Genomic DNA, 15,866 nt, shown 5'->3' on the forward strand with positions numbered 1-15,866 from the left:
TAGCCCCAGCACTGGAAGGATTGATTCCCAGGAAACAAAACTACTGGCAGGCAACCACGCCCTGGGGGCCCAGAAGGGCTTTTGCCCTGTGGAAGCTTCTATGAGTCCTCGTTGCTGAAAGAAAGACTAGACCACACCTCATACTCACCTATTTTATTGGGTACAACTGGGTTTGTCTTATTTTCCACACACATACCAGGCTGAATCTCTACTTTGGGGGACTCTTCTTTCTGAAATCAAACATAAGGAGGGGTGAAAACAGACTTATAGTACATAGGAAAACAAATACTTTTGAGAAGCACCAGCAAACTAGGCACCAGTGGCTCATGCCTAGCTCACATAGTCCTAGCTACTCCAGGAGGCTGAGATCTGAAGATCACAGTTCAAAGGCATCTTGAGCAGGGAAGTCCATGAAACTCTTTTTCTGTTTTATTTTTTTTTGATGGGTTGTGGGACTTCAACTTTGGGCCTGGGCAATGTCCCTGAGCGCTTCAGCTCAAGGCTACTGCCTTACCCCTTGAGCCATAGCATCACTTCCGGTTTTCTAGTGGTTAACTGGAGATGAGTCTCACTGATTTTAGTGCCTGGGCTGGCTTTGAACTGTGATCCTCAGATCTCAGCCTCCTGAGTAGTTAAGATTACAGGCGTGAGCCATCACACCCAGTTGAAACTTTTATCTTTAACCATCAAAAAGCTGGCAGTGTAGCTCTGGCTTAAGTGCTACTGTGCTAATGTTGAGCATAAAAGCTCAACAACAATGTTGTGCTTTTTAAAAATTCCACAACAGCATCCAGGCCCTGAATTCAAGCCCCAGGATCAGTACATACACACAAATTTCAGGGAGAGTGACCAGACCCTGAGTTTAAGCCCCAGAACTAGCATGCACAAACAAACAAAAGAGCACCAGAGAATGTTTAGAACCCTGATTGGCCACCTGCCTGGTACAGGTAATTCTTGGACTCTTTAATTATGTTTCCCTTATTCTCATGCATGCATGGACTTATTATGCCTTCCTTTGCATCCTCATTCTAGTTCTCTGAGGAAATCTTTCACTTGTTGAATCTCTGAAATTCCACATGGCTTTAAGAGCTGGCCAGAAACCCTAGAAAAAGTCCATTTTTTTTTGCCAATCCTGGTCTTGAGCTCAGGGCCTGAGCACTGTTCTTGGACTTTCTCAAGGCTAGAGCTCTATCACTTGAGCCTCAGCACCACTTCTGGCTTTTTCTATATATGTGATACCAAGGAATCGAACCCGGGTCTTCATGCATGCTAGGCAGACACTTTAACCACTAGGCCAAACTCCCAGCCCCAAAAGTCCATTTTTTTTGGCTAGTCCTGGGCCTTGAACTCAGGGCTTTGGCTCTGTTTCTGAGCCTCTCTATACTCAAGACTAGAGCTCTACCACATGAGCCACAGTGCCACTTCCGGCTTTTTCTGTTTAGGTGGTACTGAGGAATCAAACTCAGGGCTTCATGCATGCTACGCAAGCAGTCTATCACTAAGCCACATTGCCAGCTCAAGAGTCCATTTTTTTTTGTGTTGTTTTCTGGCTAATTCTCTGTGAGTTCTCCACTTTCACTGAATGCATTCTCTTGCTCTTTCCCATGAAGCATGGCGTTTTCATAAAAATCCCCACCTTTACTTCTGGAGGCACATCACTCTTCCTAGTTCTCTTCATGATTTCATCTATTCTCTGGAAACCGTGAAGAAAAAGAAGACCAAAAACATAAAGTGGTTGAGTCTATATGTAACTTCACGTTTGTAAGGTAACTTCTAAATGATAAATGTCAGTAAAGGATAGCAATGGAAAGTTTTCCATTGGTTTTGAAGATGTATACCTCTGACCCTATAAACAAGGTCAAGTGAAATACACTAGTCCATATCTACACTTTATGTTCAATTTATAGCCTATCTTTCTCCATAAGTTCTCTATAAATCAACAAATCACCATCTATCATTGAAATCATTGCTCTAGAGAACATGAAATTGATCTAGGAGCAATTGTTCATCCTTACAACCCTAAGCTACACAGAAGGTGGAAACTGGAGGGGTGGGGAGATTAGAGCACTCTTTTTTGGCCAGTCCTGGAGCTTGAACTCAGGGCCTGAGCACCAGCCTTGGGCTTTCTCAAGGCTAGAGCTCTACCACTTGAGCCATGGTACCACTTCAGCCCTTTTCTATGTATGTGGTACTGAGGAATTGAATCTGGGTCTTCCTGCATGTTAAGTAAATATTCTACCACTAGACCAAACTCCTGGCCCAGAAAAGAGCATTCTTTACTAAGCAACTGGTAGTCAAGATGACAAAAAAAAAACCCTTGCTGGGTGCCAGGGGCTCACACATATAATCCTATATTTCAGGAGACTGAGATGTCAGGATCAAAACCAACGTTGGCAGGAAAGTCTGTGAGACTCTTATCTCCAATTAACCAGCAGAAAACCAAAAGTAGCACTGTGGCTCAAAATGGTGGAACATGAGCCTTGGATAAAACAAAACACAACACAACAATAACAAAAAAATAAAATAAAAAACAAGCTCAAGGAGAAAGCCCAGGCTCTGAGTTCAAGCTCTAGGGTACACAAGCAGGCAGACACACACACACACACACACACACACACACACACACACACACAAACACCTGCACTTTATTCAATCCATATATATATATATATATATATATATATATATATTTAAGAGTACTCTAGCCAATTGCTGCAAAACAGAACTGGACTCACTTCTGTTCCTGCCTCACCCTCGGCCTTTACCTTCTTCCTTTCTAGCCGTTCCTGCTCGATCTGCAGCATGATCTGTTCTCTTTCTAGACGCATCTGTTTGGCTGCCTCCTGGGCTTTTGCTTCTGCTGCTTCTTTCTGAAAGTGAGAGAAGCACAGGATTTATTCAGCTAAGAAAACACAGTAGTAATTCCCGAGGTTTTAGTACAAGTTTCTTTCTCCTCACCATGTGCCCCAAAGTGGCTAGTCACTCACTGGTCAATACTCAACGTAGATTTACACAACCTGCTTTTTGACCCAAAGACAGGGTCAGGCTTCATTCCAATACCCTGAATCCACTCTGTAAATCACCTTCAGAGAGTTCTCCATATTGCTAAAGTCTTTCTGTAGAAAGACAAAGGTTTTCCTGGGTTAGTAGCAGACTCTTGTCAGAAAGTGCAAATATACTTCTCTGAGAAGTAATCTTTCACGATAAGGGGCAGTGCTAGTACAGGTAAACTGTCCATTTTCCTCATCCTTTGACAGATAATTCTTTTTGAACCTAGCACCTGGGCACTGTCCTTGAGCTTTCTCAAGACTAGCACTCTACCACTTGAGCCTCAGTGCCACTTCCGGCTTTTTGTGAATGTGGTACCAAGGAATCAAACCCAGGTCTTCATGCATGCTGGGCGAGCACTCTACCAATAGGCCAAACTCCCAGCCCCCATGAGCTCTACTGTTAAATAAACTACTGGCACACAAATTCTTACCCCAGGGTCTGTCTTTGGGAAATAGCAAACACAAAGACAATAAACATTACCAATTTTGATTGTTCCAAGAAATTCATATTTAATAATTAACATAGTCCACTTAAGAAAAAAATGGAAGTAACTATCATGAAGCATTCAAATTTAAAGAATTTTTACCTGTTAATCAAAACCTTTAGAAAACACAGGAAACTTGAGGACTCAGACTTTACCTGCTTCACAATCAAGGCTTTCTCTTGCTCTTCTTTTTCTTGCTTCTCTTTCAACAACAGCTCCCCCTTAGCCTGCTGTTTGGCCTCCTTTCCTGCCTTTCTTTTCTCTTCCTCTTCCTGCAGCTTCTTTGCCTCTTCTTGCTCCCGAGCTTCTGCTTCTTGACGCAGTCTTTCCTCCTCTTCCTTTCTTTTCAACTCCTCTCTCTCCAGCCTTTTGAGAACATAAGCATTGTGAGAAGACAAAGGCAAATCACCTAAGAAGCTTGTGCTGAGAGTGGTGGATAATGTTCAATATGCTAACAAGTAACATGAATCAGAATTTATCCTGCTTATGACTTCTTTCTGGAAATCCAGTCCATGTGCCTACTGAAAATATTAACCTAGGCTAGAACATGGTGACGTGTAAGCCAGTTACTGGGAAGATACAGATACTCTCTCATCACTCTGTAAAAATCACCATGATGACCCGGGAAGCTGAACCTGTCATTCTTATTTAATGGTAATTCATAAAAATATTTAAAATCAACTAAAGCTAAACAAAACAAACAAAAAATGTGGGGAGGAGACTGTTGGAATGATCACAAATGTTAGTCAGCAACTGAAGATGACCACAAGGTCAAAAAGTTCACTTTGGCTTCTAATTGATGTATAGATGACTTCTAAAGAAGCTGACATAAGAAAATGCTCAACAGAAATTCAGTATTTGTTACTGAAGTCAAAGCATCTATTCTCCATTGATGTGGGCATTCTTTAAAAATCCACTTTTGTAACCCAAGTTATGATAAGGACACTGCTCAGTTCATCTCTGCACTATTCACAATAGCCAGGCGATGGAAACAATCCAGATGCCCTACTGCAGACGAAAGGATACAGAAAATGTGGTATATATACACAATGGAATTCTACGTAGCCAACAGACAAGATAAAATAATGGCATTTGCAGAGAAGTGGATGAATCTAGTGCGAATCATGTTGAGTGAGACAAGTCAAGACCAAAGGAACAGAAGGCGCATGGTATCCTTAATATGTGGCTATTAAATCCAAACAGTACAAGAGCGAGGACTCAATATTTGCATACCCAATGCTATGGACTTGGTATTGGAAATATAAACACAACTACATAGACATAAAAACGTATGACTCTATAGATATAATGTTTTAATTCATAAATTAATATATATTTATGATATACAAACCCTTAGCCTAATTTTGATTATGTTCTAAAAACTAAGTGCCAGTGATTGTATATAGAGATTCCCTTCTTGAACACTTGTTTGTTAAACATGTTGTTTGAAATATGATGTAAAAATCAATGTTAATAAATTCTTTAATAAAAAAAGAATGGTAAAAAAAATCCACTTTTGCTTTTAGTCTTTGTTTTAATATAAAAGCCAAGTGGTATATATGCATTTTCATCCACAGAGGACTGGTTCATGAAATAATGATAAAGAGCTCTAAGTAACAAGGGGAAATTGGTAAACGTAAAGTCTTAAGCTTACTTTTACATTTTTTGTGCTCGTATTAGGGCTCAGATTTATGGGCATGATTTCATTTGGCTTCTTTTGCTCACAGCTGACATTCTACCACTTGAATCACAGCTCCAGCTCAGTTTTCTTGCTTGCTTGCTCTCTCTCTCTCTCTCTCTCTCTCTCTCTCTCTCTCTCTCTCTCTCTCTCTCTCTCTCTCTCTCTTTCTTTCTTTTCAGTCCTGGGCTTGATCTCAGGGCCTGAACACTGTCCTTGGGGTTTCTCTTTCAAGGATAGCACTCTACAACTTGAGCCACAGTGCCACGTCCAGCTTTTCTATGTATGTGGTACTGAAGAATTGAACCTGGGTCTGGGTCTTTGTGCATGCTAGGTAAGAACTCTACTACTATGCCAAACTCCTGGTCCCCAATTCAGATATTTTTGTTTTGTTCTTTTTTGTGCCAGTCCTGGGGCTTGAACTCAGAGCCTAGGCACTGTCCTTGAACACATTTTGCTCAAGGATAGCACCCTGCCACTTGATCCACAACACCACTTCCAGCTTTTTCTAAGTATGTGGTACCGAGGAATCAAACCCAGGGCTTCATGAATACTAAGCAAGCACGCTACCACTAGGCTATGCTCCTAGTCCCCCACCTCAGATTTTTGCTGATTAATTTGAGATGAAGTCTCATAGACTTTTCTGCCCAGGTTGGCTCAAATCTCAGCCTCCTAAGTAGATTTCTAGTACATTTCTCACATTCTTGCTTCTGACAAGTCATCACTTTCCTGAGCTAGTCATTGGCAATGTAAGACACAAATCACATTTTAACTGTGCTACTCAGCATGTGACACCTGGAAACTCAGTTAACATTTATTATGCCCAGAGGAAAGGCCCTACTATGGGAATGGCCCTACTATGCCTCATGGCATTCTCCCGAGACATAAATGAGTTCAAGTCCAAGGACTGACATTAAATATAAAAGAAGAGCCAGGCATGGTGGCCTGTAATCCTAGCTCCTTAGGAGGCTGAGAACTGAGGATCACAGTTCAAAACCAACTTGGGCACTCAGTTCAAAGCCAGCCTGGGGACTAAATTCTGTGAGACTCTTACCTCCAATTAATAACCAGGAAACCCGAAGTGCTGCTGTGGTGCAGGGGGTAGGGCAAAAGCCTTGAGCTGAAGAGAGCTGAAGGACAACGCCCAGGCCCAGAGTTCAAGCCACAAGATGGACAATAATAATAATAATAATAATAATAACAATAAAATAAAAAATAGAAGACGAGGGGCCAGGAGTTTGGCCTAGTAGTAGAGTGCTTGCTTAGCATGCATGAAGACCTGGGTTCGATTCCTCGGTACCACATACATAGAAAAGCCGGAAGTGTTACTGTGGCTCAAGTGGTAGAATGCTAGCCTTGAGAAAGCCCAAGGACAGTGCTCAGGCCCTGAGTTCAAGCCCAGGACTGGCACAAAAAAATAAAGAAAATACCCGGCGCTGGTGGCTCATGCCTATAATCTCAGCTACTCAGGAGGCTGAGATCAAAGCAAGCCCAGGCTGGAAAGTCCGTGAGACTCTTATCTCCAATTAAGTACTTAAAAACAGCTGGAAATGGCACTGTGGCTCAGGTGGTAGAGAACAATCCTTGACCAAAAACAAGCACAGGAACAGCACCCAGGCCCTGAGTTCAAGCCCCAAGACTGGCACACGCACACGCACACACACACACACACACACACACACACGCTTAAAGGCATTAGCCCAAGACTATACCAGTAAATACCACACTCTACCAGCAGAGGGTGCACTTCCTAAAAGCATGGTGGAGCAACTGGAATAAACAACTGAAACTAACAGAAGAACATCATGGCGTCTAGTCAGAAAGATGCTTCTGAAACATGAGAAGGGGTATCAATGTGTGAGAAGTAATACACCTACTACTTGACGAATGTAACTGTAACTCCTCTCTATACATCATCTCAATAATTAAAAAGAAAAGAAAGATGCTTCTGTTCTAAATATGTTCAGCACAAGATTTCTTTTCTTTACGCAGGAGGCTGAGATCTGAGGATCAAGGTTCAAAGCCAGCCCCAACACTAAAGAACGTGAGACTCTTATCTCCAATTAATCACTAGAAAACTGGAAGTGGTGCAGTGTCTCCAGGGGTAGGCAGTAAGTAGCCTTGAGCTGAAGAGCTCAGAGACAACACCCAGGCCCAGAGTTCAAGCCCCATGATCCCCTACACACACACACACACACACACACACACACACACCCTAAAAATTAAAACAAAAATACACAAAGACTGTAAAAGGCAGTACTATCTGTAGGCTGTAATTAAATACCCAGGTGCTATCATCACAGTAGTGATTTTCAAATTCTACACAATCAGAAGTCTCTGCAGTATTCTCACTAAAATAGGAACATATGGTACTTATTAGATGGCCCATGTAGAAGGGGAAATATTTTAAGAACCTCATCTCACTTAGGTAAGAGTGAAGGAGGGCAAGCTCACAGCCAATGACCTAGGGGTATGGGGAAAGTGTCTTAATCTGGAACAAGACAAAAGACTGTATTGCCCCAGTCCTCTCCTTTATTTCGATGTTTGAGTGAAGATAATTCAAGAAGAAATGTTTGGAAAGCAGAATCATCTCTATATTCAGAACCTCTGCTTTGCCAAGGGGACTGTTCTTTTTTTCTTTCTTTTTTTTTCTGGTCATGGGGCTTAAACTCCAGGCCTGGGTGCTGTCTTTGAGCTTCTTTGTGCTCAAGACTAGCATTCTACCACTTGAGCCACAGTCCCGCTTCTGGTTTTCTAGTGATGAATTGGAGATAAGAGTCCCATTGACTTTCCTGGCCAGGATGGCTTTGAATAATGATCCTGAGATCTCAGCCTCCTGAGTAGCTAGGATTACAGGCGTGAGCCACCAGCGCTGAGCCCAAGGAGACTCAGTCTATAAACAAAACTTAAGCTACTGTGACAGCTCGCTATATAGGCATGCCTGGTCTCCAATTCTAAGAGGAAAAAGGGAAGCTGCCTATAACATTTAGACCCAAGAGCTGTTTCTAGGTCCTCTGCAAAGTCTATTGTAGCGAGTTACATCCAAGAGAAACAGAAGGTGAAGTCGAGATGCTCAAGGCTTCTACACCTCTGGTGAGGTTTTGGCATGCCGAAGATATAAAAAGGAAGACCATGTAATATTGGCAACATAGCCTTTACATGAGCTTCCACCAAAGCTCTGGGTGCTACATACCTTTCTTGTTGCTCCTTCTCCAGTCGCTCTTGCTCCTCCTGTTCCTTCTGCAGCCGGGCCTGACGCCTCTTTTCAGCCAGGATCTTTGCAGCCTCTCCCGCATCAGTGGTGCCTGCGGTGGGCTTTCCCGAGGCTGTCACACAAGAGGTGGTAAGAAGAAAATATCAAGGGAAATGAACAAAATGATTCCATTTGCCTGGCAACTGCTGTGTGAACACAAAAATCTAGTCTAGGGGCCTGGAGTGTGGCCTAGTGAGAGTGCTTGCCTAGCATGCACGAAGCTCTGGGTTCGATTCCTTGGTACCACATACACAAAAAAAGCCAGAAGTGGTGCCGTGACTCAGGTGGTAGAGCACTAGCGTTGACAAAGCTCAAGGACAGTGCCCAGGCTCTGAGTTCAAAAATAAATCTGGTCTAGTGTGGCGATGGGAAACACTGCCAGGACAGAATCACAATTAGCTACTGAGCAGAAGTTGTAAAGGACTGGCTGGGGCTATGGGAGACATTCATCCCCTAGTGGAGGACAGTGACAAGCTGATGACAGTACAAAGCCACACACAAGTCCCACTGTACCATCTGGGTGAATTCCCTGCGTCCTGGGGAACTTCAAGGGACTAAAAGACCTTCTCTTGGGGAAACTGCTTTACCGATGGCCAGTCTCACTCAGCATTGTGGTGAGTGTCCATAACTATGAGCGAGGTGAGCTACTAAGGTCTTCTGGGAGACTGAAGGAAAGGATTAAGGAGCAATGACTAAGCCTGAGGAGACAGGAGCAGGAATGACACTGTCCCAGGAGAAATCCCTTCTCGCTTCCTCAAATGGACTATTGATCAGGCCAGAGGGAGAATCATCTCAGGAAAGCCAGAGCTGAGTGGCCGCATTGACAAAATCAGGTATACCTGGGCTGCCCTCAGCCTTCCCTCCTGTAGTAGCATGTTTCTCAGTGCCACGCTTGTCAGCCATGTACTTCTCGATGATACGCCTGTCAGCCACGTGCTTCTCAGTGGCACTCTTATCAGTCACATGCTTTTCAATGGCAGGCTTGTCAGCCATATACTTTTCAGTGGCATACTTGTCAGCTAGCTGCTGTTTCTCAGTGGCATCCTTTTCAGCTACATTCTTGATGGCATCCTTGTCAGCCAGGTGCTTCTCAGTGACATCTGTATCAGCCAGGTGCTTCTCAGTGGCATCCTTGTTGGCCATGTACTTCTCAGTGGCATCCTTGTTGACCACGTGCTTCTCAGTGGCATCCTTGTTGGCCACGTGCTTCTCAGTAGCATCCTTGTTGGCTACGTGCTTCTCAGTGGCATCCTTGTCGGCTATATGCTTCTCAGTGGCATCCTTTTCAGCCATGTGCTTCTCAGTGGCATCCTTGTCAGCCACGTGCTTCTCAGTGGCATCTTTATCAGCCACTTGTTTCTCAGTGGCATGCTTGTCATCCAGGTGCTTCTCTGTGGCACCTTTGTCAGCAACGTGTTTTTCGATGGCACCCTTGTTGGCTACATGCTTCTTAGTGGCACCCTTATCAGCCACGGGCTTCTTGGTGGCACCCTTGTTGGCAACAGACTTCTCTGGAGTTTCTTCTCTGTGTAGGCCAGTGGCCCACTGGCCAGAGATCCCTTCCCTTTCCTTGTTGCTCTTCTCTTTATCTGCTTTCTTCTTGAGTGTTTCTTGGCTAGGAATAGGGGCAAAGCGGTATTTCACAGGAGACCCTGCGTATGGTGGCTTCACTGTCTTTGGAGACTGTGGATACGGTTTTGAAGTTGTCCTGGAAAACCAAAAACAAGACATAAGCTTGGCCATAAAGTTCTTTTACTAAGACAGCTGGTTTCAGGAGGTTGACTAATTTCACCCCTCCAAAGGAATAAATATAATCTCAGCATACCCAATCAGCAGTCTCTAAGGAATTCTCACCTGAATAGGAACAGACAGCATCAGATGGCTCTCATGAAGGGGAAATATTTTTTAAAAAAACCAAGCTGGTGACATCATGTCCCAATCTTACTTATAGTTGATAAGATAAAGATTTGATATGGTTTGTCTCTCAAAGGTTCATGTGGAACATGACTGATAGCCAATGGCAATAATGTAATGGTATTGAAAAAGGAAGGGACAGTTAAGAAGTGAGGCCCAGTTGGAGGTAACTAGGTCATAAGGTCACTGCACCCTGGAGAAACTGAGTTAGTTCTCTGAGATTGGACTAGGTCACTTAAGAATACGGGGTATTTCTTGGGATTAGATAACTGACCCTGAAAATGAGCTATTCATAACCAAGTTAGGGCAAGGAATTTGGCCTAATGGTAGAGTGCTTGCCTAGCATGCATGAAGACTCGGGTTTGATCCTTGGTACCACATACACAGAGAAAAAGCCGGAAGTGGTGCTGTGGCTCAAGTGGTAGAATGCTAGCCTTGAGAAAGCTCAAAGACAGTGCTCAAACTCTGAGTTCAAGCCCTAGGACTGGCAAAAAAGGAAGCTAGTCCTGTCTCATTTGCACCTATATGTTCTTTAATCTACATAACTTGTTTTGGATAGTACTGTAGTTTGAACTTAAGACCTCATGCCTACTAGGAAGGTGGCTCTATCACTTGAGTGACAACCTCAGGCACACATGCTCTTTCCTGTGTGCCCACTCTTTTTCACTTGTTCATCATGAGGCAATGCAGCAGGAATTCCTCACCAATAACCCAGCAGATATTGGCATTATGCCTTTGAACGTTCCTACTTCCAAAACTGTGAACCCAAGCTTCTTTTCTTTATAAAGTAACTCCCTCAGGGATTTTGTTATTGTAATGAAAGAGAGTAGGACAGATGGAGAGTTAGGAATTTTCTCCTGTTTTTCACATAAAAACCAGGGTTTGATCTGAATTCAGCATATAAAGAAGCTGGCTCCTTTTTAAATAAGTTAAAAATAAAATATGTATATGTGTTCCAATGTTTTACTTGTCAAAAACAAGCGTAACAGCCTGGCACTGGTGGCTCACACCTATAATTCTAGTTACTCAGGAAGCTGAGATCTGAGGCTCGCAGTTTGAAGCCAGCCCAGGGAAGAAAATCGGTGAGACTTCCCTTTAACTAATCACCTGAAAACTGGAAGTGTTGCTGTAGCTCAAAGTAACAGAGCACTAACCTTGTGGGGGAAGCTCAGAGACAGTGCTCAAGCCCTGAGCTCAAGCCCTATGGCTGACACATGTTTAAAAAAAAGAAAGAAAGAAAGAAGGGGCTGGGAGTTTGGCCTAGTGGTAGAGTGCTTGCCTAGCATGCACGAAGACCCATGTTCATTGCCTCCATACCACATATATAGAAAAAGCCAGAACTGGTGCTGTGGTTCAAGTGGTAGAGCACTAACCTTGAGGAAAGCCCAAGGACAGTGCTCAGGCCCTGAGTTCAGTACCCCTAACTAGCAAAAGAAAAGAAAAAAAAGAAAGAAAAGTACTCAACAGCTATACAGGTGGTGTTTTGATAGATGACACAATATAAACCCAAATGACCCTCACAGGAAAGAATGAATCCAAATGAGGAGGTAAAACTGCAACAGGAGGACCCATCCCATGACATGCTCTCTCATGTCCACAGGGCTCCACTTAGCAGTTCCCCAATGGATTGAAATCTATGTCTGAGTTCAAACAATATACACATGATTACATACATACATACATACATACATACATACATACATACATACATACATACATACATACATACGGCAGAAGCCACATCTTCCTTTCGTGTCATCTCTGCTGTAAGTGCATTCAAATGTGCAACTCCTATGTTGCATCCCACCACGTCCACGAGCTAACGTGACCTGCTGATGTGAGCTCTGCTCCAGCTATAAACTCACTACCCCTTTGCCATCATCACCACAAGGATATCTGAAAAATATTCTAATACCTTGCCAAGATCAAAACTCATTACCTGCTCTCTGGAACACCATGTGGGCACTATGCTTGCTTTCTACACCTTTGATCCAACAACAGAGTATGGACAGATGATGGATTTGGGATTTAGTGAGAGAAGTCATAGAAAAGATGGATGACACCAGCCCTGACTCTAAAGAACATGAGACTCTTTTTTTTTTGCCAGTCCTGGGCTTGAGCTCAGGGCCTGAGCACTGTCCTTGAACTTTCTCAATACTAGAGCTCTAACACTTCAGCCTCAACACCACTTCTGGCTTTTTTTTTATGTATGTGGTATGGAGGAATCAAACCCGGGTCTTTGTGCATGCTAGGCAAGCACTCTACCACTAAGTCAAACTCGTGGCCAGAACATGAGACTCTGATCTCCAGTTCATCACTAGAAAACAGGAAGTGGGGCTATGGTTCAGGGGCAGGGCGGTAGCCTTGAGCTGAAGAGCTCAGGGACAACACCTAGGCCCAGAGTTCAAGCTCCAGGATACCACCACCCCCCCAAAAAAAAAGAAAAGATGGATGACTTCTTTCAGGAGGTCAGATGTGGACAAAATATTTTCCCCTCCCTGGGCTGGGAGTTTGGCCTAATGGTAGAGTGCTTGCCTAGCATGCATGAAGACCCAGATTTGACCCCTTGGTACCACATACATAGAAAAAGCCAGAAATGGTGCTGTGGCTCAAGTGAGAGAGCTCTAGCCTTGAGAAAGCCCAAGGACAGTGCTCAGGCCCTGAGTTCAAGGTCCAGGACTTGCAAAAAAATTAAAAAATTGTATTTTCCCCTCCCATAAATAATGCTTCCCTGACTCATTAAGGAGCCATTTCAGGCACTGCAGGGAACCACCAGCAAAAGCAATCTGTTTTTCTCCCTTACTCACACCCCACTCCCCAAGGAACAAGGAAATGAGTTCTCTTGCTAATGAGATTGAGCAAAGATGCCAGATATGAACAGTTCTGCTTGTGTTAGTTTTCTGGCTGGCACTTCCCGCAGTGAGCCCATACTCTGGCCTTCTCTATGCAGTGCTGGAAAAGGTAGGCTCTGTCCCAGAGGGGGGCCCATGCACTGGCACTCTACATGTGAATGGGTGAATGAGGAGCTTTCTTGCACATATGATTCCCACAGTGAGGCTGGAATGGGAAGAATGGGTAGGCATCCTGAACTGGCTGTAGCCTGCCTTTTTAACAGTCACCATATAAATTCTAACAGGACTCTGTATCTATTTAAATGGCTTAACAGAAAGCCAAGGAGTATAATGAACATACACCCTCAGTGAGTGTGGTGGATCTTGATGGTTCTTTTAGAGCCTTTAAAGTAGATAGGATGGTGGGGCAAGATTGCACTTCTAAGGGAAAAAAGGCCAGCTGCCCAGGGCAGGGAATGTTTTGACAGCCCTAAGTTGGCATATCCCTGAACAACCTTGCTTGAACTTGCTTTGCAGAATGGTTATGTAGAGGTTCATTTCACACCACAGACCACAGTTCTATTCTAAGTAAAACTGGGCCAACTACCTATAGGCACACATTTATAAATAACTCCTACCTGAAAAGTAAGGGTGGAGAATTTAGAATAAAACTTAAGAAGGGAGAGGACCGGGAGTTTGGCCTAGTGGTAGAGTGCTTGCCTAGAATGCATGAAGACCTAGGTTGAATTCCTCAGTACCACGTACATAGGAAAAAGCCAGAAGTGGTGCTGTGGCTCCAGTGGTAGAGCTTTAGCCTTGAGAAAGTCCAAGGACTGTGCTCAGGCCCTGAGCCCAAGACCAGGACTGGAAAAAGGAACAAAAAACAAAAACAAAAACAAAAAACCTTAAGATGGTGATTTACTTTCACTCACCCTAGCCCCTGACTAATAAGCAAATAAGCTAGAATACACACACACACACACACACACACACACACACACAGAGCTTTCAAATTAGAGATGTGCCAAGTTAGATTTTTATAACAGTATGTAAAAAAGATTATAGAATATAATCTTTGAAATTCCCAGTTTCCTGTTCATCTAGCCTTGCCACTTGCTTATTATGAATGTAGCACCTTGTCAGTTGCTCTACAAAAGCAGGTTGTTTTTAAATAGTTTTTGGAGACAGTGTTCAACTGTGTAGCATAGGCTGGCCTCACACTCATTATCTTCCTGCCTCAAGCTTCCAACATCACCCAGCTTAGAGCTTTAGTTTGAAGTACATACTTGTTTATTCAATCACGATCTATTTTATAGCCATGACAGCCCTGTGAGGTAGGGAGGAAATTGCTGTTAGCTACAGTTTTGGTAAGAAGACTAAAGGCTGAAGGTCTGGTTCAATTGGTAGAGTGCAATAGCCAGACTCTTTAAATTCAATCTCCAGTACTGCTACCTAGCTAATTCCTAAGAGCTTAAATGACTTTTTCCAAAGATGAAAATAGATGAGAATGTGCCTACTGGAACTCAAGGCATTAGTTAATTATTTGGCTTTTTTTTTTCAAAAAAAAGCTCTTCCACTTTATTTTTTAGTTCAATAAATAATAGAACAAGGAATACAAAAAATGTAATATGAAAGTGTTACATAGGGGTAGTAGGAGACAAGGAAGAATTATATAACCTTTTCAGGTTCTAAGACTGGCAGAAAATATAAACAAACACCTCTGTAAGTAGAGCGTCAAGAATAATTCTCCAGAGAGCGCTGTCACACTTCTGAATGTGAATTGATTGCGAAGCTGAACCACAAAGCACTAATTTCCCCCCACATCCTGGAATCTAATTTTGTTTTCTCCAAAGCAGTGACATACACTGCAAGTGTGGTGAACGGAGCCCACCCACTGGCTGGGAGAGAGGAGTCTGTGGCTTCAATACCTTGGTCAATATTCTCATGTTCCTTCCTACTCAGAGAGAAATAGGGCAGTTTTATACTAGAAAAAAAACCTATGGATACACTACTCCACCCCAGTGGGCAAAGTTGGCACCACAAGAAATGAAGCAAACAGGCATCATAGTATGAGCCACTGTAGAAAACCTGACATCCCTGCTGTGGGATTTCTGTCCAAAAGGAACAACCTGCAGACATCAGAGCAACCTAAATGGAAGGTAGCCCTCAAAATAACTGGCCTGTATGCTTTAAAAATGTCAAGATCACAAGGAAGAAAAAATAGTTGGAGGAATTTTTCTAGGTTAAAGGAAACCAAAGAGATGAGAAAAGCAAATACAGTCCAGACTCATGTTCACGGGTTGGATCTTGAAATAGGCACAAAACATTATCAGCAGTCTTACTGGAACGATTGGCAAAAGCTGCATACAGATTATAAATTAAGAATATCACTTAAAGGTTAAATTTTCTGATTTCAAAATTGTGCTGTGACCCAGTCACTGGTGGCTCACGCCTCTAATCCTAGCTACTCAGGAGGCTGAAATCTGAGGATCATGGTGCAAAGCCAGCCGGGGCACAAAAGTCTGAGAAACTCTCATCTCCAGTGAACCACCAGAAAACTGGAAGTGGCTCTGTGGCTCAAAGTGGTAGAGCCCTAGAGCGCTAGCCTTAAAGTGACAAGTTCAGGGACAGCACCCAGGCCCAGAGTTCAAACCC

At 43.3% G+C, this 15,866-nt stretch overlaps 1 protein-coding gene across 10 annotated transcripts in view; it reads right to left on the reverse strand.

Moving 5' to 3' along the window:
• Map7d2 (MAP7 domain containing 2) overlaps positions 1-15,866 on the reverse strand; it is an 85,333-nt gene that overhangs the window by 8,310 nt on the left and 61,157 nt on the right. For 4 of the 10 annotated variants that reach the window (XM_090327010.1, XM_090327009.1, XM_090327005.1 and 1 more), the window contains 6 exons: positions 9,306-10,174; positions 8,407-8,539; positions 3,691-3,901; positions 2,736-2,870; positions 1,637-1,693; positions 149-230 (listed from right to left, as the gene is read on the reverse strand). In XM_090327010.1, the coding sequence (XP_090183136.1) occupies positions 149-230; positions 1,637-1,693; positions 2,736-2,870; positions 3,691-3,901; positions 8,407-8,539; positions 9,306-10,174 (1,487 nt within the window). The remainder of the gene's footprint in view (positions 1-148; positions 231-1,636; positions 1,694-2,735; positions 2,871-3,690; positions 3,902-8,406; positions 8,540-9,305; positions 10,175-15,866) is intronic. The other 6 variants (XM_090327014.1, XM_090327012.1, XM_090327006.1 and 3 more) reach the window with 2 other exon arrangements.

Source organism: Megascapheus bottae, chromosome X (genome assembly GCF_031878675.1).
Source record: "Megascapheus bottae isolate mThoBot1 chromosome X, mThoBot2.hap1, whole genome shotgun sequence".
Classification (NCBI taxonomy): domain Eukaryota; kingdom Metazoa; phylum Chordata; class Mammalia; order Rodentia; family Geomyidae; genus Megascapheus; species Megascapheus bottae.